Source organism: Sminthopsis crassicaudata, chromosome 1, assembly GCF_048593235.1.
Source record: "Sminthopsis crassicaudata isolate SCR6 chromosome 1, ASM4859323v1, whole genome shotgun sequence".
NCBI classification, from domain to species: Eukaryota; Metazoa; Chordata; class Mammalia; order Dasyuromorphia; family Dasyuridae; genus Sminthopsis; species Sminthopsis crassicaudata.
This window is the reverse complement of record NC_133617.1, coordinates 81193807-81218343: the sequence shown is the minus strand read 5'-3', so window position 1 is coordinate 81218343 and position 24537 is coordinate 81193807. Positions and strand designations below refer to the sequence as shown.

Sequence of the window (24537 nt, the reverse complement as noted above, 5' to 3'; positions counted from 1 at the left end):
CTCTCTCTCTCTCTCTCTCTCTCACACACACACACACACACACACACACACACACACACACACACACACACTCACGGTCTGTGTTCTATAACATTTAGTCTTTTTAAATATTAACTGATTTGCCCGAGATCACACAGTCAGTGTCTCAGGTCACATTGGAGCTCAGTCCTTCCTGACTCCAGACTCAGCACAATCTACTGGGACAGACATGTAAAAGAAATATAATAACAACAACCTGGAGAAAGAGGAGGTGGCTACCCTGCCTTCAAAACCTTTAAGAGTCTAGTGTCCAAACATCTCTTAGTCACCTATAAACGCAGTGATCCACTTTGCTGGAGAAGATAAAGATGGCTCCTCCTTCCCTGTTGCCAGGCCACAATGGCATCTGCCTCTGCTTCCAGAACAAAACCCGTTGACATTTGGATCAGATTTCACTTCTCACATCTTTGTTTCAGCACAGAAGACTTTTAAAAAACATCCAAATTTAACTAACAGAGTGGGTACTGCTGCCTAATCTTCAATCTATGTGAGCACTGGCTAATGGTCTCTTTGATTTATCGTATCCTTTTCCTCTCCCCAAAAACAATACAGAGTCCCATCCTACTGCATTATTATAAGTTCCCACAAAAGAAGACTTTATCCTCAAAAGATATCTCAAATTCAGCAGGACTTCATGATATTTTGGTGAGCACAATAGTCAGGCTTATTTGCAATTATGAGAAAAATTGAGGTACTCAAGCTACTCAATAAGCCAGTGACAGAGATAGGACTAGAACCCAGGAGTCCTGGGACAATGACTTGTGGTCCCCAGGATGGGGGCATCGCCTCTGCACTTACTCAGAATAGGAATGCATCGGGCTCACCTCTTTCTGCTGAATGGTTTCCTCTTGATGCCTGAGGGTATCCAGGTCCTCATCAGTAATCTCTGGGAGCAGGGTCTGATCCTGATTCTGCCACAGACTGTCGCCTCCATTAAAGATCTTCTCATCACTTAGGTCAGCAAAGGTGGTTCGTGGACTCTGCTGCTGCTGCTGCTGCTGCTGGGAAGGGAGGAAGGGGATCAGAGTGGGCTAATACCTTTGGGATCTTCCACAAACATGTACTGATTTGCATCCTGGAGGAATAAATAAAAGGACCAATTGGATCATGGACCAAAATGATTTTTGAACAGAACACAGACTATCAATGTTAGAAAAGTCTTAAAACACAGACCACAAAGCATAGAAGAGGCTTAAAATATAGACTATGAAACATGGAACGTCAATAATGGAAGGAACTTAGAACAAAATGTCTGAGCTGGAGGCAACTTTGCAATCAAAACCTCAGAACTTTGGCTGGGCCAAAGCTGACTGGAACATAGAACACAAAATATCGGAGCTAAATGGTATTTAAACCATTGTAAATGATAGAGCTATGAGAAATCCCTGAATAAAGAAAACAGAAAGTCAACTGGAAGGAGTCTTACGATATAGGAGTGCTGGAAGAGACTTAAGCAAATGGAAAAGAGGTCAGATCTGGAAGGGAATCTATTTTCTAGATCTAGATCTTAGAAGTATTTTAGGACATGACATAAAATGTTAGGAGTGGAAAGGACCTTAGAACAGAATGTCAAAACTATAAGAGAATTTTTAACCAAGAACATAAATTGTCAGAACGAGAAGTGCATTAAACACAGACTATCCTGTCTGGTGAGGTTTCGAACACAGGGCTTGTGAAGTCAGTGCTGGATGCACTTTAGAACACAGACTGTTGAAGGCTGGAAGGAGTCTTGGAACAAAGAATGCAAAATATCAAGAGTGAGTGGAAGCCTCCGGATAACATCATGATGACCGTCATGACAACATCATTATAGCTGACATTTCTCTAGGCATTTTAGGTTAAGAAAATGTACTTTTCTCCCAACCACCCTTTGAGATAAGTCAGGTGTGGGTTATTCTTATCATTTTAGAGATGGGAAAGCAAAGTTCACCATTCGTTCAAAACACATTCAGAGATTTTGTGACTTTTCAAGGTCACACAGATAGCATCAGAGCTCGATTGTGTGGTTTAGTCATTCAGTCATCTATGACTATTTGTGATCCTGAATCGGGTTTTTTGGGCAAAAGTTCTGGAGTAATGTGCCATTTCCTCCTCCAGTAGATCAGGCAAACAGAAGATAAATGACTTGCCCAGGATCACACTGTTGTATCTTACTTTTTAGAGCCCCAAGTTGGGGTGATTAAAATATTGAGTCCTGCTTTCTAGAGCCCCCACTCAGGGGCGATTAAAATACACCTTCCTAGTGGAGAAGTGATGAGGCGGGACTCCTGAGGATGGTGGGAAAATGGGGTCCATTTATCTCAAGGGCTTTCCATTTTTATAATGTAATAACAACAACACTGAGCACATGGGACCACATAAACAACTTGCTATGTAGTTTGCCACCTGGGCCACCGAGAGCCCTTAGGGGAGATGGGGAGCGGAAGCAGACATTGTCATCAACTTCCCTCTGGGCTGAAAGGCCTCCTACCTTACCCAGAGTTTCCCCACCGACGGTGACCTTCTACATTACACTTCTAGTGCATGCCTGAGGATGAATTTGAACTCACATCTTCCTGACTCTGGTGCTGCAAGCAATGGATAGAGCCCAGCCTGGAGGCAGGCAGACTATCTTCCTGAGTTCAAATCCGGCCTCAGACACATACTACCTAGCCAAGTTACTTAGCTCTGCTGCCTCAGTTTCCTCATCTGTAAAATGAGCTAGAGAAAGAATAATTGAAAGCCACTGCAGTACCTTTGCCAAGAAAACCAGAAAAAGTGTCAAGAATAGAAGGACATACTGAATAAACAAGTAAACAACAACAACAACTCCCTGGCTCCGGGCCCAGAACTCTATCCAGGTCAGATAGGGCAGAGCCCTGAAGCCCACTAATCTGACCTAGCTCATCGAATCTTAATAGCTAGGCTATCAGGCCTAGAGTGATATAAGAGTAATTGACAGAGTTGGATAGAACCTTAGAATTTATCTAAAACAACTCTTTAATTCTACAGATGGGGAGACTGGGGCTGAGATGGGGAAAAGGAACTTACTAAGGCTATCACAGGAAATTTCCGGCAGAGCCAAGTTCTATATCCAATCAGAAGTCTCCTGATTTTTAGTTCGAATCTTTTTTCCCTTATTCTATTTCACCTAAAAAAACATGTTATTGTTACCCAGAAGAGGAGATGTAACCTGGACTTAGCTAGAATTTCAGTGTGACTTATTATCTTCTTGCTGTATTATTTAAGCACCACTCCAATCAATCAATCACTCAACAATTATGATGTGCTAGTCCCTATCCTAAACCCTGGGGATACAAGTACAAAGAATAAAATAATCACTATTCACAAGGAGTTTATGTTCTAATGAGGGAGACAATAAGTACATAAAAATAAATGCAGCATAAAGGTAATAAATAACACCCAAAGTAATTCAATACAAGGTAGTTTGAGAGTAAGGGCACTTGAAATCAGGCTGGGGGTTGGGGATCAGGAAAGGCTTAATGAAGAAGATGGTAGCTGACCTTCATCCGAGAGGAGGAAAGGCACCGTGTGAGGCAGAGGCAATGGAGGGGTGCATTCCAGCCACGGCGGGCAGCAAGCAGAGGCACGTAGGAGGGACATGGAGAAGCATTAGAGGGAGCAAGGGCAGTTTGGCAAGGTCCCAGATTAGGGAAGGAATAATGTCCAGGGAAGCTAAAAAGGTGGGTTGGGGGCCGGGTGGCAGGGGGTAGGGGTTTAGAAGCTAAACTTCCACTACCAGGGCATACAGGGAACCGTTTCTTTCCTTCATTACCCCTGCCAAGAGCAGTCGCTGATCCTCATCCTCTATGCCTGTCCCGTCCCTCCCCTTTCCCACTCATACATACCCCCAGTTGTGAAAAATTCATGTTCCTAAGAGTCCTGTAGCCAGGACGTACCTGCTGGGAAATTCTTCCTTTAGGCTTAGCTCTGTGATGAGATACTGAAGTATAACGATCTATTCATTTAGGTCCAGATCTTTTCACTTTGGCTGATGGGAGTGGAGCCCTGAGTTCTAGTCTTGAGCTCCTTAAAAAACTTACTTGAACTTGTCTCCTGCCTTCTCTGGGTCTCAGTTTCTGCCAAAGAGAGAAAATAACCCCTCCTTTGCTTAAGAGTCTGGGTTCAGCTGTGTCCTGCTTCTGTGATCCTGAACAAATCACTTCCTCTCTCCCGTACTCCATTTCCTTTGTAAAATGAAGAGCCTGGGCTTGGTGGTCCGTAAGGTCTCATCCAGCTCTAATATTGCATGTCCTGTGTAACGACTCTGGAGACACAGGCTGTGCCCCGGCTCTGGGGAGGCAGCTGGATGGCTCAGTTGGAAAAGTTCTGGGCCCGGAGTCAGGGAAAGCACCAGGTCCTACAGGGGCCAGTGGACAGGTTATGCAGCTTTGCTGGGGGATGAATTGGCACCGAAGGAGACAGAGGATGGATGACCAAGCTCTGGGGGGAGGCAGCACCCAAGGCCAAGCAAGCTACCCAAGGGTCAGGTTTCTCTTCCACCCAGAGAATGCCTTCAGCCAACAGCACTGAACCCTCTGGGTCTCCCCACCAACAAAGCCCCCACATGACCCTTACATCACCCGCCTTCGGGCTGTGACAATCAAACCGGAGAAAAGATCTTCCACACTTGTTGCCTCCCTTTTCTCATCTTTTTTCTCTTCTGCATTCGAAGGTCCTTTCCAGTTATAATCTATGAATCTATGAACCTTAAGACACCATAAAATTGGGAGTTATCATTATTATTATTACTTCAATTGGGCCAAAGTAAAAATAATGGCTCCCATTTCTATAGTACTTTATTACTGTACAATCGGGCTTCTGACCCTAACACTTGACTGAAACTGCACTTTTCAAGGTTAATCTCTTAATTGTGAAATACGGTGAGCTTGTCTTGGTTCTAATTCTACTTTGGCTTCTCTGCTCTGACAGCTACCTTCTTCTCCTGGATATCTCCACCTGAACATGTCCAAAAAGGCTCCTCCTGCTCTTCCTCCACACTCCCCATTTCTATCGAGGGCACTAGCCTGGTTCACAACATGGAGATCCTCTTTCCTCCGGCCCCGTGCCCTTGCCAAGGCCTGAGAATTCTAGGCCCAGCTCTCACATCAATTTCCCTCTTCATACTCATAAATCCTCTTATACTAACATAGACCACAATTAACTCTCGGCCGGATTATTGCAAAACCCTATTTTCTAGTTTCTCTGTCTCTGCTCCAGGAGATTTTAATCTGGGGTCCACAGACTGCAAAGGGATGCACAGATAGATTTTGGGAAGTCCATGAAATTAGGGGAAAAACATCTCTGTCTTCACTAACTGCCCGTGGAAGCCCAGCATTCCCTTTAATCATTTAGAAACATATTTAAAAACTCCTTTTGGGAAGCGGTTACTAAGACTTAACTAGACTGCCAAAAGGGATCATAACACAGAAAAGGTTGGGGCCTGCTCTCCTCTCTCCAACCCACCCTCGGCAGAGCTGCTAACCAGTCCTAAAAGACAGAGCGGACCATGTACTCTTCCCAGTGGAAAGTCTCTCGTGGCTCCCTGTTGTCTCCACCATAAAATACAAGGTGCTGGGTAAGGCGTTAACACCCTCTGGCTTCCATCTCTGCTTCCAGTTTTATTTCCCACTATGCTTTTCATGCCCTCTCCTGTGAGCCGTCTTTCTCCTCCAGGTCTCTGCTAGAGTGGTCCCCGTGTTTGGAATCCCCTCCCTCCTCATCAGCACTTCTTACAATCCTGCACTTCCTGCAGAGCGCACTCCCACACCCAACCCATCCCGATCCCTGCAGCTGTCCGTGCTCTCTCCTTCTTCAATTACTTTGCATAACTTTGCATGTACTTTGCATGTATTTATATATGTGCTTTGTTACTTCCAGCAGAACAGAAGCTTTCTGAGAGCAGGGATTGTTTCCTTTTTGTCTCCGTGTCCTGCTAGGCTCGGTGACTCCACCTAGGAAGGACTTGATGAATGTATATGGACATAAAAATGCGTGTGTTCACAGCGGGGCTGGACGTGAGCCAGCCAAGACCCCCTCATCGCCAAACAGGGGAGGTGGGCTACGGGGTGGGGAGCTACAAACGCTCTGCACGGCTTTCCCTGCCTGTGTGACCGCGTTAAACTCCATGGTAAACGTCCCTGGAAGATTTTTGTGCGGGTTCCGCTGCAGCTGACTGAGGTGTGGGCCTCATAGAACACTACGGTCGCTCACTGCTCCGTCCTTGAGACCACCTTCTGAGCCCTGAATTATCCTCTTGGGTGCACATACATCTCTGAACACGGGCTGCAAAGAGAAGGGTCAGAGGATTCTGACACGAGCCTGGAAAAGTGGGAGCTGAGAGGATTCTCCTAGCCGAGTGATTGCTCTGTAATTGTTGAAGTTAGTGCCCCCCTGTCCACCGCTATCCCTGGAGAGGAAAGATTAGGAATCAATTGAGCTTGACTGATTCTCCCCTGGGAGGATTCCTCTGATAAATGAACCCGAGTACAGGTACCAGCTCCTTCTGCCACCTTCCCCATGGCTCTGACATGTTCGCAAGGACCCGACTGAAACAACATTGCAGCTTTGATTTCCTAAATAAACCCTCAGGAGTGATAACATCCAGACAGGCATTCAAGGCTTTCCAGTCTGGAACAGACTTTTTAGTTCAGGTCAGCCATTTATACCCCCCCCTTTCCTATCTCCGGGCCTCTGATTATGTTTTCCTGTGGATCCAGAAACCCCGCCCCCTCTTTCAGTCGTTGGAAGCCCCCTCCCCCATAGCCCAACTCAAACCCAATCTTCTCTCAGTGGTGGACTTCACAGACGGAGCCACGGACAGTACGAGATCTACGCTGCAAGCTCCAGCTTCAGTGCTGATGGGGGTAACTTGTGATATATCACCCTTTCCTATGTGAGCCTCGGGTTCTTCCCCTGTAACGTGGGGGAGATACAGGGATTCTTGCCTTAGTTACCTCCCAGGGGGGTTGTGAAGAAGGCATTTAGTAAACTTTTAAAAGGCAGATAAATATGAGTTGTGACCAGTCTCTGTATCTCCCCTGATGCTGGGCATAGGGCGCCATGAAAGAGCAGTCCATCAAGAGAGATTTGTTGAGCTGAGAGAATGGTGGGAATGTTGAGCTCGCCACAGAGGGCATCAAGCGAGGCTGTAACAAGCTAGCAGCAACACGCTCCCGCTTAACGGAGAGGGAGGGGTGCCCTGAGGCCCACTGGAGAGGGAGGGGTGCCCTGAGGCCCACCGGAGAGGGAGGGGGGGCCCTGAGGCCTAACAGAGAGGGAGGGGGGCCCCGAGGCCCACCGGTGAGGGAGGGGTACGCTGAGGCCTAACAGAGAGGGAGAGGGGCCCTGAGGCCCACGGGAGAGGGAGGGGGGCCCTGAGGCCCACTGGAGAGGGAGGGGTGCCCTGAGGCCCACCGGAGAGGGAGGGGGGGCCCTGAGGCCTAACAGAGAGGGAGGGGGGCCCCGAGGCCCACCGGTGAGGGAGGGGTACGCTGAGGCCTAACAGAGAGGGAGAGGGGCCCTGAGGCCCACGGGAGAGGGAGGGGGGCCCTGAGGCCCACCTGAGAGGGAGGGGTGCCCTGAGGCCCACCGGAGAGGGAGGGGTGCCCTGAGGCTCACCAGAGAGGGAGGAGTGGCCTGAGGCCCACCGGAGAGGGAGGGGTGCCCTGAGGCCCACCGGAGAGGAAGGGGGGCCCTGAGGCCCACCGGTGAGGGAGGGGAGCCCTGAGGCCCATCGGAGAGGGAGGGGGGCCCTGAGGCCTAACAGAGAGGGAGGGGGGCCCCGAGGCCCACCGGTGAGGGAGGGGTACGCTGAGGCCTAACAGAGAGGGAGAGGGGCCCTGAGGCCCACGGGAGAGGGAGGGGGGCCCTGAGGCCCACCTGAGAGGGAGGGGTGCCCTGAAGCCCACCGGAGAGGGAGGGGTGCCCTGAGGCTCACCAGAGAGGGAGGAGTGGCCTGAGGCCCACCGGAGAGGGAGGGGTGCCCTGAGGCCCACCGGAGAGGAAGGGGGGCCCTGAGGCCCACCGGTGAGGGAGGGGAGCCCTGAGGCCCATCGGAGAGGAAGGGGGGCCCTGAGGCCCACCGGTGAGGGAGGGGGGCCCTGAGGCCCATCGGAGAGGAAGGGGGGCCCTGAGGCCCACCGGTGAGGGAGGGGTGCGCTGAGGCCTAACAGAGAGGGAGGGGGGCCCTGAGGCCCTCCGGAGAGGGAGGGGTGCACTGAGGCCTAACAGAGAGGGAGGGGGGCCCTGAGGCCCACCGGAGAGGGAGGGGTGCGCTGAGGCCCACCGGAGAGGGAGGGGGGCCCTGAGGCCCACCGGAGGAGGGGTGCGCTGAGGCCCTCCGGAGAGGGAGGGGTGCACTGAGGCCTAACAGAGAGGGAGGGGGGCCCTGAGGCCCACTGGAGAGGGAGGGGGTGCACTGAGGCCTAACAGAGAGGGAGGGGGGGCCCTGAGGCCCTCCGGAGAGGGAGGAGTGCACTGAGGCCTTACAGAGAGGGAGGGGGGCCCTGAGGCCCTCCGGAGAGGGAGGAGTGCACTGAGGCCTTACAGAGAGGGAGGGGGGCCCCGAGGCCCACCGGTGAGGGAGGGGTACGCTGAGGCCTAACAGAGAGGGAGAGGGGCCCTGAGGCCCACGGGAGAGGGAGGGGGGCCCTGAGGCCCACCTGAGAGGGAGGGGGGCCCTGAGGCCCACCGGAGAGGGAGGGGTGCCCTGAGGCTCACCAGAGAGGGAGGAGTGGCCTGAGGCCCACCGAGAGAGGGAGGGGTGCCTGAGGCTCACCAGAGAGGGAGGAGTGGCCTGAGGCCCACCGGTGAGGGAGGGGTGCCCTGAGGCCCACCGGAGAGGAAGGGGGGCCCTGAGGCCCACCTGAGAGGGAGGAGTGGCCTGAGGCCCACCGGAGAGGGAGGGGTGCCCTGAGGCTCACCAGAGAGGGAGGAGTGGCCTGAGGCCCACCGGTGAGGGAGGGGTGCCCTGAGGCCCACCGGAGAGGAAGGGGGGCCCTGAGGCCCACCGGTGAGGGAGGGGGGGCCCTGAGGCCCATCGGAGAGGAAGGGGGGCCCTGAGGCCCACCGGTGAGGGAGGGGGGGCCCTGAGGCCCATCGGAGAGGAAGGGGGGCCCTGAGGGCCCACCGGTGAGGGAGGGGGGCCCTGAGGCCCACCGGTGAGGGAGGGGGGGCCCTGAGGCCCACCGGTGAGGGAGGGGTACGCTGAGGCCTAACAGAGAGGGAGGGGGGCCCTGAGGCCCACGGGTGAGGGAGGGGTACGCTGAGGCCTAACAGAGAGGGAGGGGGGCCCTGAGGCCCACCTGTGAGGGAGGGGGGCCCTGAGGCCCACCGGTGAGGGAGGGGTACGCTGAGGCCCTAACAGAGAGGGAGGGGGGCCCTGAGGCCCACCGGAGAGGAAGGGGGGCCCTGAGGCCCACCGGTGAGGGAGGGGGGCCCTGAGGCCCATCGGAGAGGGAGGGGGGCCCTGAGGCCCACCGGTGAGGGAGGGGTACGCTGAGGCCTAACAGAGAGGGAGGGGGGCCCTGAGGCCCAACGGAGAGGGAGGGGGGCCCTGAGGCTCACCAGAGAGGGAGGGGGGCCCTGAGGCCCAACGGAGAGGGAGGGGGGCCCTGAGGCCCAACGGAGAGGGAGGGGGCCCTGAGGCCCAACGGAGAGGGAGGGGGGCCCTGAGGCCCACCGGAGAGGGAGGGGGTGCGCTGAGGCCCACCGGAGAGGGAGGGGTGCGCTGAGGCCCACCGGAGAGGGAGGGGGGGGCCCTGATGCCCACCGGAGGAGGGGTGCGCTGAGGCCCTCCGGAGAGGGAGGGGTGCACTGAGGCCTAACAGAGAGGGAGGGGGGCCCTGAGGCCCACCGGAGAGGGAGGGGTGCACTGAGGCCTAACAGAGAGGGAGGGGGGCCCTGAGGCCCACCGGAGAAGGAGGGGTGCGCTGAGGCCCACCGGAGAGGGAGGGGTGCCCTGAGGCCTAACAGAGAGGGAGGGGGGCCCTGAGGCCCACCGGAGAGGGAGGGGGGCCCTGAGGCCCACCGGAGAGGGAGGGGTGCCCTGAGGCCTAACAGAGAGGGAGGGGGGCCCTGAGGCCCACCGGAGAGGGAGGGGGGCCCTGAGGCCCACCGGAGAGGGAGGGGGGCCCTGAGCCCACCGGAGAGGGAGGGGGGCCCTGAGGCCCACCGGAGAGGAAGGGGTGCACTGAGACTCACGGGGGCTCAGGGACTGCTCCAGCTCAGGCAGGAACCAGAGGCAGATGGAAGCCAGGCACCAGGGACAGAGAAGACAAAGGCTGACCCCTTAAGCCCTGAGGAAGGCTCCTCTGCCCTGCAAAGTGGTGGCAAGGTGGCAAGGGCGATAGGGGAATGGGCTGGGGAGGAAGCTGTGTCCTCCCTGCCGCCTCAGCAGCTGGACATCTCCAAAGCGTCCTTCCCCAATCACTCACTGCTGGGACTCAGCAAGATTTAAAGTAGAAATTCATCCGGCAAAGCCCCAAAGCAATTACAGGCAGCAAGTCCTGAAACAGCCGCAGAACAAAAGCCTGGGGACAAGTAAATCAGTCCAGAAGTCTGGGAGGGGGAGAAGGGGGGAGTCTGCTTGGTTTTTTCTCTTTTCTTCTGCCCTTGAGGTGGGGTCAGGTAGAAACAAAAGGCTCAGGAGCCGAAGGAGATGAATAATGAAGCTCAAGGCAGTGATGCGTGTCAGGGATGAGGGGCTGTATATTAAGCCTTACGTGGGCCAATCAGGCAGGCAAAGAGCGACACAGCAGAGAGTCCAGGTCTGGAGTCCTCTTCCTGAGTCAAATTTGGCCTCAGACACTTCCCAGCTGTGTGAGCCTGGCTAAGTCACTCAGCTCTGCCTCAATTTCCTCAACTGCAAGGTGGGGACCCTGGAAAGGGAAGTAGCAAACTATCCCCAGCAAACTTCACCAATCAAATCCCAAACGAGGTCCCAAAGAGTTAGACGTGACTGAAACGACTGAACACACAGGCCAATCAGTAACCACACAGAAACTCGGTTATGATGGGCCACTTTTCTATAGCACCTTGAAGTTTACAGACAAACTTGTCCCTTCCATAACTAGGGAAACTGCTTTTAGAAACCACAGCATCCATCACTGATGCCCTGTGTGCACCAGAGGCACAGGAAAAGTGATAACTGGAGACAGGGGGGGGGTCTGGACGACAGTGCACGGCATCCAGGGTCTGCAGCAGGGCCGGCAAGACCGAAAAGGCGTCCAGCTCATTGGTGTCCGTGACAGAATACGGATAAGCATCTCCCTGGATGAGACATTACCGTCTGCTCCAACGGAGAGGACTAACCGCACTGAAAGGCCAAAGTTCCGAGCCAGACCTTGGAAGGATCCTAGGATTTGGACCAAAAGGGGCTTCAAGTCAGTAAAACCTCTTCACTTTCCCCAATACACCCTATTGTCTCTATTCGTAGGATCATGGATTTAGAGCCACAAAGAAACCCAGAGGTTTTGTAAAAGACAAAACTCAGGCTCAGAGAGGTTAACTGACTTACCCAGGGTCACATATCACTATCCAAGGAGGGATGTGAGTGCGGATGTTCCGGACTCTCAGGTCAGTGATCTCTGAGTTAGACCATGCTGTGTCTTTTGTGGTTACACACGGAGTCTAATTCCAGTCCCAGACTGGGCCCTAACCTAGCTCCAAAGTAAACTCTAACATCCATATTTCACTGGTTATAGGAGAGGACCATGTCAGAGGACGTTTGAAGCATCATGGCTCCATCTTCTCTTAAACAAAACTTAATAGACAGCAATTTAATTTAATTTAATAGTAGCAATTTAAATTTTGGAAATAGCTTTATATATAATCTCACTTGATCCTCCAAAAAAAACACTGTGATGTGTGTGCTATTATTATTCCCATTTTACAGATAAGGAAAGCGAGGCTATGAATGGTTAAGTGACACATCCAGTATTTAGGGCAGGATTTGAATTCAAGTTTTCCCACCGCCACATTCAGCACCACACCACTTAGCTGCCTTTTTGCTGCAGAAGCAATTCAGAGCCCGTGCCCCACAGACAGAATTTCAGGACTGGCAGTGCTATGTATAGGGAATTACCTCATTCACCAGGGGACTGATGAACCCTGAAAACATGGAGCTTGCTTCAGTTCTTAATGGTGGCTCTCAGAGCTGGGCCAGGCTACAGATTCCCTTCTCCTATCACAACCCTAAGCACAGAGGTGGGCACACAGTTCTTGGCTGTTCAGATTTTACTGAATACTACTGAAAATGGAGGTCAGGATTTTGTCAAAATATGAAGGTCATAAAGGCATCCTCTCCACCCTCCATTTAAACTTTTCCAAATAGGCATTATTTGTCAGGCTCTGCCATGTCCAGACCTCAGGATACAGCAAGTAGGTAAATGATAAAGAGTTTAGCCAAGGGCAGTGTGGTGAAGGAAAAAGACCTGGACCCCGTGACGAAATGACCTCAAATCTAGGGGAATGGAGCAAGGTCACCATTTTCTCCATCACTACCTCCCTAATCACCATCTTTGCCTTCATCACCAACATTACCATCATCATTATCATCAGTATCCCCATGAATATCTTCATCCTAGGTCCATCTTCCAAATATTGCCACCTTCATTGTAGTCATCAAATCACCCTGGTTTCCACCATCACCCACTGCAAAGCCTGCCCTGCTAATCAAGTCTCAGACTGAAGCCCAGACAAAAAGATACTATAAGAGAAAAGCTTTGGCCAAACACAGGTTGTTAGAAAGTCAAAGTCATTAGATGCCATGGGAGTTTAATAGTGAGATTCTCACTGTTTAGTGGGGACATGAATCTTCCTCACCCCCTTCAGTGTCTGCAAGGTCTACCCAAATGCTCATCTAGAAACACTAGGAACTTGTGATAGGAAGGTCATGAAACATCTCCCTAACCCAAGAACAAAAATGCTGTGAAGTGATGGGCACATGTCTCTGGCAAATAAGACTGAGGGCAATGAGTAAACAGAGAGAAGTCAACTAGGAGGAAGAGGATGAAAATATTGTGATCCAAGATCTCACCCTCTGTAACTAGGCAGAAGCATCTCTTTTCAAGACTGGAAATAGTCTCATTGGATCTTTTAAAAAGAAGGAGGAGGGAGGGAAGGAGGGAAGGAGGGAAGGAGGGAAGGAGGGAAGGAGGGAAGGAGGGAAGGAGGGAAGGAGGGAAGGAGGGAAGGAGGGAAGGAGGAGGGAAGGAGGAGGAAGGGAAGGAAGGAAGGAAGGGAAGGAGGGAAGGAGGAAGAGGGAAGAGGGAAGGAAGGAGGGAAGGAGGGAAGGAGGGAAGGAGGGAAGGAGGAAGGAGGGAAGGAAGGAGGAGGAGGGAGGGAGGGAAGGAGGAAGGAAGGAAGGAAGGAAGGAAGGAAGGAAGGAAGGAAGGAAGGGAGGAAGGAAGGAAGGAAGGAAGGAAGGAAGGAAGGAAGGAAGGAAGGAAGGAAGGAAGGAAGGAAGGAGGGAAGGAAGGAGGGAAGGGAGGGAGGGAAGGAAGGAGGAGGGAGGAGGAAGGGAGGAAGGAAGGAAGGAAGGAAGGAAGGAAGGGAAGGAAGGAAGGAGGAAGGGAAGGAAGGAAGGAAGGAAGGAAGGAAGGAAGGAGGAGGAAGGGAGGGAGGGAGGGAGGGAGGAGGAAGGAAGGAAGGGAGGAAGGGAAGGAAGGAAGGAAGGAAGGAAGGAAGGAAGGAAGGAAGGAAGGAAGGAAGGAAGGAAGGAAGGAAGGAAGGGAAGGAAGGAGGGAGGGAGGGAGGGAGGGAGGGAAGGGAGGGAGGGAAGGGAAGGAAGGAAGGGAAGGAAGGGAGGGAGGGAGGGGAGGGAGAAGAGGGTTTTTTTTTAATTAAATAATTTTAATTCCAGATGCACCAGAGAATAATATTAAGAGCTAGCACTTACATAGAGATTTAAGGTTCACAAAACACTTTACAAAAGTACCTCTTTTTAGCCTCACCACAATCTTGCATGGTTGTTGCTAATATTATCCCCATATTACAGAGGGGGAAACTGAAGTGACTGGCCCAGAGATCATCCGGCTATTAAGCATCTGGAGCTGGAACTGAACTAGGGCCTCCCTGACTCCGGGCCCAACACTCTACCCATCGCACCGCCTAGTGTAGTGGACAGTGAACTTATCTCAGAATAAAAAAAAAAGGGGTTCAAATCCTGCCTTCAATATATACAAGTTGGGTGACCTTGGACACACAGGTTGCAAGAAATCATCTACTGTAAATTAGAGTAGTCTAGCTCTACCTTACCTGGAAAGAATTTTTGGATTAGGATATCTTGGATAAAATCACAGATCCATGTCCCTCCCCAAATCAAGCAAGATGTGTGTGTGTGTGTGTGTGTGTGTGTGTGTGTGTGTGTGTGTGTGAGTGTGAGTGTCTGAGTACACACAGGGAGAGACACAAATAAATTCAACCAATGTTTTTTTACTTTCTTTTTTTTTTTTTTTTCTTTAATTAACGTCATTGTATTTTAGGCTCTGCATTAAGGCATTCTCCCTGATAGGCCAGCCAGACTGTGAGTAGGTGGATATTCGCTCTTGGCCCATCCAGTATACACATCATGCATTTGCATGCATAATTGGTGTGTCTGTTTCTGAGGGCCCAGATCTGGGCTCATCCACACCCTCACTTGCGCACGGAGCAGATCGGGCTGGACAGTCGCCGCGGGGCTGGTTTGCGTGTGCACACATATCTGTCTGTGTGCATCCCTGTCTGTGCCTAAGGGGCGAGCACTGTATCTTTTCTGCCATGTGTTCCTGGGGCTTAGCATAATAGCTGGAATCAGGAGGTGCTTGGTGTATATGGCCTGTTCACTTCAGGGATGGATGCATGCACACATGTGTGCACGTTCTAGTCTCCTTGGGTGGCTGGGGATGACTGGGTCCACTGGCAGGAAGCCTTTCCGAAGGCTCTTGGACCGGCTTTGCCCCACAGATTTGCTCATTTCCCATGAATTTCTAACAATACGGCTCATTGATAAAGGGCTAGCAGCCCCTCTTGTGCCTTTTAGAGCTCTCAGACGCTTCTCTTTACCCCCTGCTGCCCCCAGACCCCCACCCTCCCAAAACACATTCAGGGCACACATAAGCTGTCACAGTTTCTCTTCAGTCCACTTTTTTTTTTTAATTTGGAAGAAAAAAGGAGAAAGGGAAAAGGATGAGAGAGGTTACAGGAAGAAAGGAGGAGGAGGGAGGGGACTCAGTGAAGTTATCTGAGGTCAGGGGGAGGATGCCTGAGCTGCTAAATTTTATCTGTGGAAAACTCTCACAAGTTCTTTCCAGAGATCATGGGAAGGGTTGCTTTCAGAAGATCAGGACCTGCTCAAGACTCCCCAAGGATGTCCTCTAATCATCCAGGAGCCATATCAGAAAATATGAATAGTGTCTGACTCCTAGCAGGCATTTAATAAATATTGACTGACTGAAGAACTGTGTGATCTTCGGCAAATGCATTGCTTCTCTATAGGCCTTAGGTACCCCCAACCGTAAAATGACAAGACATCAACCAATTTTGAAGATTAGTAGGGGAAAGGGAACTCATTATCTCCCAAGGTATCCATCCTACTTCCCGGTAGCTCTCATTATGAAGAATTCCAATTAAACTCTGAGTGAATTCTGGAAATGTCAGGAATTCCTTAAGAGATTCCCAGGAATTCTCTATCCTTTCTAATCTGGACATTTTGGGATTCATTCAGGAATTCTTCACAATGACAACTCTCTAAAAGTAGGAAGGGATGCCTTAAAAATAATGGTTCTCCCTCCCTAGTCTTCAAAGGAATACTGGGCGATGTTATAGAGATTTTTTGTAAGCTGTGGGTCACATTGAGTGGTTTACTAGAGCTGATTCATAAGAGCTTGAAAGAGCTGGTCATTAAATTTTCAGTGTGAACATTTACACCTCAGAAATTGGCAAACACTACAAATCAGGACTTGATTTGTTGTTTTATTGACTACCTAGACTTAAGAAATCAATGGAGAAAATGTTAATAAACCTAGAGATTAAATTTAAAAGAGTGTCCTGAATACATTCTTCTACCCCTACCCATTTACCAGATCACTACTGGTCACATTAGCTGCCCCTTGAGGTACCTTCCAAGTCTTGATTCATTATGCGTCCCATCTCTTCTCCCTGGACAATATTTTCTCTTCTTTGGGCCTCAGTTCTTTCTTTTGTAAAAATAAAAGGGCCAGATTAAATACTCTCCAAAGTACCTTCCAGCTCTGATAACTTAGGATTCAATTATTAAATATCTTGTTGCCCAATTCTGAGTCTGTCAGCGATCTTCAATGGTTCCCTATTGATCTGAGGATAAAAACTAAACTCTTTAATCTAAGATCAAGGGCCCTTCATCTTTTGTTTAGTCACTTATAGTCACATCTGACTCTTCTTGCCCCCTTTTGCGGTTTTCTTGGCAAAGATATTATAGTGGTTTGCCATTTAATTCTCTAGCTCACTTTACAAATGAGCAAATAGGGTTGACACTTGACCGGTGTCACACAGCTAATCAGTATCTATGACTGGATTTGAAATCAAGACTTCCGGGTCTTAAATCCAGGTCTGGAACTCAATCTACTGTCTCATAGGGCCTCTATTAGACTCTGATCAACCTTCCTCAGTTTCATCTCATATTATTCTTCCATATTAATTTTCCAATACAGATAATTCAATTCAAAAGACATTTAACAGAAGATAAACCAAAGGGCAAGTAGTCAAAAGAACTCTGTTCTTCCTAGAAAGCATGTGTCAATCAATTGTCTAATCACCATCTCTTTGCCTTCCCTGCCTAAAATACTCCTCACTGGCCAAATGTCTAATATTCTTACATTGGAATGTAAGTTCCACAAAGTTAGGGAATACAGCATGCCTTCTCCTCTAAAGTGCAAGTGCTTATCTGGTGCGGACTACCTCACACCTGGGCTTTTGCAAAATCCTGCTGGTCAGTCTACCTTCCCCAAGGCTCTCTTTACCTTATTCCACGCTCCATTCATCCACTAAAATGATCTTCCTAAAGTTCAAGTTTGACACAGCTCCCTATGCCCTGTCTCCATTCAACAGAAATCAATGACTCTCTATTTCCCTCAGAATCAACAGAATCAAATGTAAAATCCATTGTCTAGAACAACAACCAAAAAAAAAAAAAAAAAAAGAAAGAAAAAAAGAAGGCCTTCAGAACTTGTCCCCTTCAGACTTTTTCAGTTTCCTCAAGCTTTTCACTCCCTCCATGTATTCTAGATTCCAGCACCATTGACTTCCTTGCTGCCCTTGAATCCCACACTCAGCATGAGTTTTGCCTTTTTACTTTTTACTTCAAATCCGAATTCAGGCACTTAAAACTTCTTAGTTGTGTGACCCTGGGCAAGTCATTTAACTCCAAATGCCTCAAAAGAAAAGAGAGAGATGATCATCGACCTGATTTGTTTATTTCATTCACTCATTCAATATTAGGACACAAAGACAAAGAAGGAAATAGTCCCTGCCCTAGAGGAAAATAAAATATAACAACTTATATTAATAGAACAAGTTAAGTTTCTCAAAGTGTTTTCCATATACACACATACATAAAGCATTATAGTATATATTATGGATGTCATATGTAACACATATATAACATTATACTATGTAATATAGGTGATATTATAGTATATATAAATACTATTATTTTTTCCACAGTACAAATAAGAAAACTGAGACGCTGAGAACTGAAGTGATTGATTCATGTATATGTGTATGATGGACTTTAAATCCAAATCCACTCTTCTATCCACTCTATCACATTGTACAAATTGAGAAATAAAGAGAAGCAGAAGACTGAACTTCAAGTTCAAGGACCAGATTTTGGTTGAACTGTAAAATATCTAAAGGACGATAATATGGACTTGGCTAAAAGCAGGGCAGGGATCAGATGGGAAAAGGGCAGTGTGAGGGGCTTATAATTTTGTTCCAAAGGCAAAAGGGAGACACTGGAGGAGAAACTCATTTTGCAATAATATGGTGGCTAGCTTGGAAGGAAGACGTCAGAGGCAAGAAGAGCAATTAGGAGGTGATTACAGCTGCTCTGATACCTTTATCTGGTGGCCCTGTAGTCCTCCCAGTTAATTCAAATCTTCTAAATCCTCTAAGGTTCAATTCAAGCATTGCCTGCCAGTCCCTCACTGCTCAAGCCCACTGGGATCAGCTGATCATCTACTCAGGTGTCCTTATTATCACTCAATTTTCTTTTTCATTAAAAAAAAAAAAATCCTGAACTTAACAAACCCTAAGTAAAATATACATTTCTATATATAATGTAGAAAAGGAAAAACAGATCATTCATGGATGAATTTATAACATGTAAATTCCAAAGCTGCTCCATTTGCCTGTGTTCCTTTCTGGACTTCTTTTTTTTTTCTTTTCTGGCATTTAAAAAAAAAAATTATTTCAATTGTCTTCTTATTTTCTCTTTCCCCCCTTTTTGGTAACTTTATTACTATTTGTATCTTTCCTTCCTACTTCTGAAGGAGGAAGAAGAGGAGAAAGAGAAGAAGAAAAAGGAAAAAGAGCAGCAGGAGAGGGAAGAAGAAGTGGAGGAGGAGAAGAAGGATGAAGAAAAGGAGGAAGAAGAGGAGGAAAAGAAGGAGGAGAAGGAGAAGATGAAGATGAAAATAAAGAAGATGAAGATGAAAATGAAGATGAAGATGATGATGGAGATGAAGAAGGAAGAGGAGGAAGAAGAAGAAGGAAGAAGGAGGAGGAGGAGGAAGAAGAAGAAGCAGGAAGAAAAAGAATAAGGAAGGAGAAGAAAGAAGAGGAAGAAGGAGGAAGAAGAATGAAGATAAAGATGAAGAAAATGATGAAAATGAAGATGAAAAAGATGAAGAAAATGAAGGTGGAAAAGAAGATGTTGAAGATGAAGAAGATTAAAAAGAAGATAATGAAGATGAAGGAGGAGGAGAAAGAAGAAGAAAGAAGAAAAAAGAAGGAAAGACAATGACAAAGGGGTAACACTTATGGTGCAAGCCAAGTACCTTACCATATTGGCTGTATTTGAAAAGGCACATCTCATTCTCTCCCTGGATCCATACCCTCTCGGTCAGGAGGTGGGTAGCAGGTTTTGTCATCAGCCATTCTGAAGGTATCCTTTTCTATATGAATGTTATCTCCCTGATAGCCTGCAGGCTTCCTCCTTCCATCATTTCCTGACTTCCTTCATTGCTAACCTGCTCTCTATTCCCACTACCAACAGCTGAGTAGAGCTCCTCCTTGCCACCTTCTTAAACGATTCTAACAGCCTTACCCAGTACTTCTTGGCTTCACTTGTTAACCCGTCCAGTGCTTCTGGGATAGCCTTTCTTTCAGGCCTTCATGGCTCTCTTTGGCTCACTTTTCCTTACATTTTGTGATGAAATTCTACAGAAAATTCAATCTTTTGGACCTGACATTCTAAGACCTCCACATCTGATCCTCATCCTGCTTTTCCAGGTTACCTCCTACTACCACCTTCCACTCATTCCTCAGTCAGGACTGTGTCTCCTGCATATACCATGAACGTTGCTCTCTGGACTGGACATGGCCTCCTGCTCTTGAACACCATCGCCTTTCTTTCAAAGCCCAATTTAAATGTGACAACTTCCACAAAGTACTCCCTGCTCTATGCTATTAATAGCAATCTTTCCCTTCTGACCTTACACAGAATTCTGTGTGCACCCTGCATCATGTCTTCCTATCAGACTCTAAGCCCCAGGCAGGGGTCATTTCTTGTTTGTCTGGTATCCTGGTCACAGGATCCTGAATGAAGTAGGAGATTAATGGCTCTTTGTTGTAAAATGGAGCGATTCAGACCAGATCAGTAAAGGCAGAATCCTATCTTAACAATGACCTTCAATGCTCCATTCCAATCTCAGCTCTTCAGCAAAGCTTTCCATGGATGAGCCTATCCAGCTCCCATCTGTCCAAACAATGTTTCCTCAGTACTTCTGTACTGTTTTTGGACTCTTTCTTTTGTATACAGAATCAGAGAAGGCAGAGAAGCCCCATTTTATAATGATTTGTGATTGAAAAAAAAAGCTCTTCTCCCAAACAACCCTGTGCCTTACATAACATAAAGATTGTTATTCCCATTACACTGAAGAGAGAACTAACCTTAGAGAGGTAATGCGATATATCAAAGTTCACAGCTTAGGAGATGTTAGATCCGAGACTTGAGATTGTTCTCCTTGCTCAAGGATCAGTGTTCAATGTCAGGTCTAAGAAAGCACTTTATTCCTCTTTCTATAAAGAATACTATTCTAAACTAGAGGGCACAACGAACAATATCATCTTTCTGAAGAATCCCTTTCCTCAACAGGTAGAGAGCTGCAGTCCTTGGCCCAAGGGCTTGAAGTTTTAAGAATTTCAAAGCCTTTATTCTTCCCTGATAGTCAGCTTCAGGCACCAAAAGGCTGTGATCTTTCCAGAACCCCGAGCTGGCTTGTTACCCTAGACTCTGAGATTAGTTATCCCTAATTCCTAGTTATCTTCCCCTTTGCCCTGCACCAAATAGATTCACTGATTTAGCATTTGCTCCCCTCTTTAGCTCCTCCATGTTTTCTCCAAACAAATCAGGCCAAGGTCTGTTTCCATAGTTAATTCATAAAGGGTTATTTCACAAAGGAAAAAAAGAATATATCAGTATAATAGAAGTACATATAAAATATTCTACCAAATAGTCACTCCCAGCACCTTGATGAATTTAAGATACTAGTCAGTCAATCAGTCAGTAATAAAAATTAAAGAAATTAATATGTGCTGGGCACTCTGCTAAATTAGATCCCAGGATATTGAAAAAGCTGGCAGACATCACAGTTTAGCTGCTCCTGTCTGTCAGTGATCTTGGAAATATCATAGAAAATGGGACTGACTGGTTCTGGAGGGCTGGAGAAGGAAAAATGTTACCTGACTTTTGAAATTATAGCCTTACAAACTAGGGCCTTGTTTAAAATTCCTGGCAAGATTCAAGAAAACATTCTTAAAGGGATGGTTAGTGAACATCTGGAAATATCTGAAAAAGCTAACCGCTAAGAGCCTTCAGAACAAGTCACGCCAGACTACTCTCATTCCCTTTTGTGACAAGGACACTCTATGGAAGAGAAATGGATCATGATAGCAGGTGTTAGATCGAATCATGTCCATATTTACTTAAATGTGAACCAAATATTTCACAAAGTTTTTCATGCCTAGGATATATGTTATAATAAATAAATATATTTATGGACAAGATGGGCAAATAGGAGCTTTATTAAATGGCACAGTAAGGCAGATTCAGGGATTGTTAACCACAAAGAGCAGTCATTAATAACTCAGTGTCAAACTAGGAGGCCTCTAGTGCTTCCAGGACTTGTCCTTGGCCTGTGTTATTCAAATTTTATTTATCAGTGATTTGAATAAAAGACCATTAGGTGAGATGTTTATGAAATGTTGCAAATGTCACAAAGTTGAGATGCACAGTTAACAGAATGGATGGCAGAGTTAGAAACCAAAAAGATCTTGGTAGGCTGTAACACTGGGCTACATCTAATGAATTTAAATTTTAATATAATATTAATATAAAGTGCTACTGGGTTTAAACAATCAACTTAATAAACATATTTTATCAAATTTAGGTAGACTGTATGAAAAAGAATCTAGAAGTTTTAATGATTTGCAAGTTAAATCAGAAAACAAAATAAAACAACATGGTCCTGGGTTGCATTAAAAGAGGAATTGCTAGAGGGAACTTAGAAGAGGACAGCTAAGTACAATGAATTTACCTCAGTTTCCTTCTCTGTAAAATGGAGATAATACCAGAATCTATCTCATAAGGTTGTTGGGAGGACAAAATAAAATAGTATTTGTAAAAAACATTTTGCAAAACTTAAAATGCTATAAAAATGCTATTCAAAGGTAAGGATATAAGCATTTACATAGCACCTACTATATGCATGACATGTACTAAATACTTTTTACAAATATTATCTCATTTGACAAAAGACTTGACATCATATCTCATGTAGTTAGACTGCAGAAGAAGGCATTACAAGGCCTGATAGATACCTTCAAATACTCATTTGAGGGACTGTCTTGTAGAAGGAAACCCCTAGAGAGACAAATCAAGGCCTATAATGAGAAGTTGCAAAGACACTTTTAGGCTTACTATTGGGGATGTAGGGAGGAAGAATAACAATGGACAACAAAATGGAACCAGGAGCTTGAGAGAAAAAAATTATTTTCTCTTCACTGGACATCTGTAACACTTGTTGGGTTACACAATGGATTCTTGCTCAGGCTCCATTTGGATTACACAGCCCTTCCAAATCAGACTCTGAGATTTTGTAACAGATTCTTAGATCTCAAAAAACTGTTTCATTTAGATTTAGTTCCTAGTGACTGGCTCAGAGCCACGATCCCCTGAGGCAAAATCCTAGTTTCCGGAGCCTCTCTCCCTCCCCATCCTTGGGGAAAAACATGTAAAAACAGTAGTACCTTCTGCCCCAGAACATCTGTTCACTCATATGGACATATAGACATATCTCAAAAAGGTAATGACTAAGAGTCAACATGGTTTCATTCACACGGATTCACTCACAGGGAAGTACTTAACTAGATTCATTTGGCAATTTTTGATTCTAAGCTTATTCTCAGGATTTTCGGGATATTCTCAGGAAACCTGCGGATCGCTAGAGATGTGGTCCCACCTACATTCCTACAGAATCACAGGTTCACTAGGAATCTCCTGTGTGATTTCAGAGAAGTATCCAGGTTTCAGTTTCTCATTTGTAAAAAAAAGAGGAGCCAGGAAGAATGAGTTCTATGCTACATCCAGGCTATCAAATCCTATCACCTACTCCTCAAGGGAGCAATAGAAAGAACTATCATGTTGAATTAAAATGAATCTCTTCATCCTAACAACAGAGCAATGTGACCTGTCTGGCCCCAGGGTCACTCATGGTCATAGACGATGGTCTTTTCTATAGTCCTAAGATGTTCTTAAACGGACTCCGTGAGGTTGACTACATGAGTCTGTGGTCAAAGAATTAGAGGCCATTCATTCAACCTGCACCAGAAAGGAATACTTTTTAACTACAACCAGCTGCTACGACCTGGATACCTCTAGCCATGGGGGCAACTCAGCACCTTTCTTTTTCAAAGGCAAGGCAAGGCAACTGGGTCACACAGCTAGGAAGTGTTAAGTGTCTGAGACCAGATTTGAACTCAGGTCCTCCTAACTTCAAGGCTGGTGCTCTAGCCACTGCACCACCTAGCTGCCCCAACTCAGGGCCTTTCAAGGTTGCCCTGAATGCCCATTTCTCCTTTGAATAGCTTTAACTATTAAGTCTTTCTTGTCATCCTATCTAAGCATGTCTCTCTACAATATCTGTAACTCTTAGATCTTCACTTTAGGCCCAATAACATATCTAATCCCTTTTCTAGAAGACAGCTCTTAAAAAAGTTTGAGTCATTTGACAAGCATTTATAAATACCTTTTATGTGCCAAACACTGTTCCAAGAAGTTGAGGATACAAAGAAAGGCAAAAGATAATCTATATTCTTAAGGAGTTCACAGACTAACGGGAGAGGCAAAATATGCAAACAACTATGTACAAACAAGATAAAAGGGACAGGATAAACTGTAGATAATCATCAGAAGAAAGGCATTCATATTAAAGGGGAGCAGGAAAGCCTTTTGTACGAGGAGTCCTTGATAATATTTTTTAGAATATAAAGGAGACCAAAGAGTTTGAGAATCTCTGTCTTAGGTAGCTCTCTTAATATACATTGCAGAGAACGTGCTGGTCTGCAAGGGGGTTTCCTTACATTAATAAAATTACAGGCTCCCTCATCCTATCCCTATGCTTAACTTGAGTACTCTGCATTGATCACTATTAGATTTGGCCATGGTTCAAATCTATTGGAGATACTTTGGATCATGATCCTGATTCTGTCATTCAGCACATAAAGCATCCTGACTTCAGAACATCCATAATTTTGATAAAAATGTCATCTATGTTTTTATTCAAGTCATTTATAAAAATTAATGACCAGGTCAACCCCAAGGACAGAGCCCTAGATCTACTTCTAGAAACTTCCATGAAAGAGATCATCTATTGACAATTATTCATAATAAGTAGTAAATGACAGTTATTAGCTCCTTTTGTCATAGCAAGTTAAAGCTAGGAAGGTGAAGAAAGCCCTAGAGACATCAGGCACCTGAAGAGAAAGGGGAGAGATGGAGAAAAGGATAAGGAGACTCAAGGACAAGAAATAACCTTTATTAGTTTCAAAAGTCTGCAGAGGCCCTGCTCTGAATAACACACACACACACACACACACACACGCACACACACACACACACACATAAATAAAAACCAACATGGATTCTGCATATACATCTAAACCACTGACTTAAAGTGCAACTCCCTCTCTCCATTTTAAAGTCAGGGAGTGCACAGAGTTCCTGATACAGAATGGGAATCATTAAAGATTTGAGGATTA

General features: G+C 47.0%; 1 protein-coding gene across 1 annotated transcript in view; it reads right to left on the bottom strand.

Moving 5' to 3' along the window:
• Positions 1-24537, bottom strand: part of TSNARE1 (t-SNARE domain containing 1) — a 156302-nt gene that overhangs the window by 79597 nt on the left and 52168 nt on the right. Inside the window, exon 5 of the mRNA XM_074276874.1 lies at positions 864-1037. Coding sequence (XP_074132975.1) covers positions 864-1037 — 174 coding nt within the window. The remainder of the gene's footprint in view (positions 1-863; positions 1038-24537) is intronic.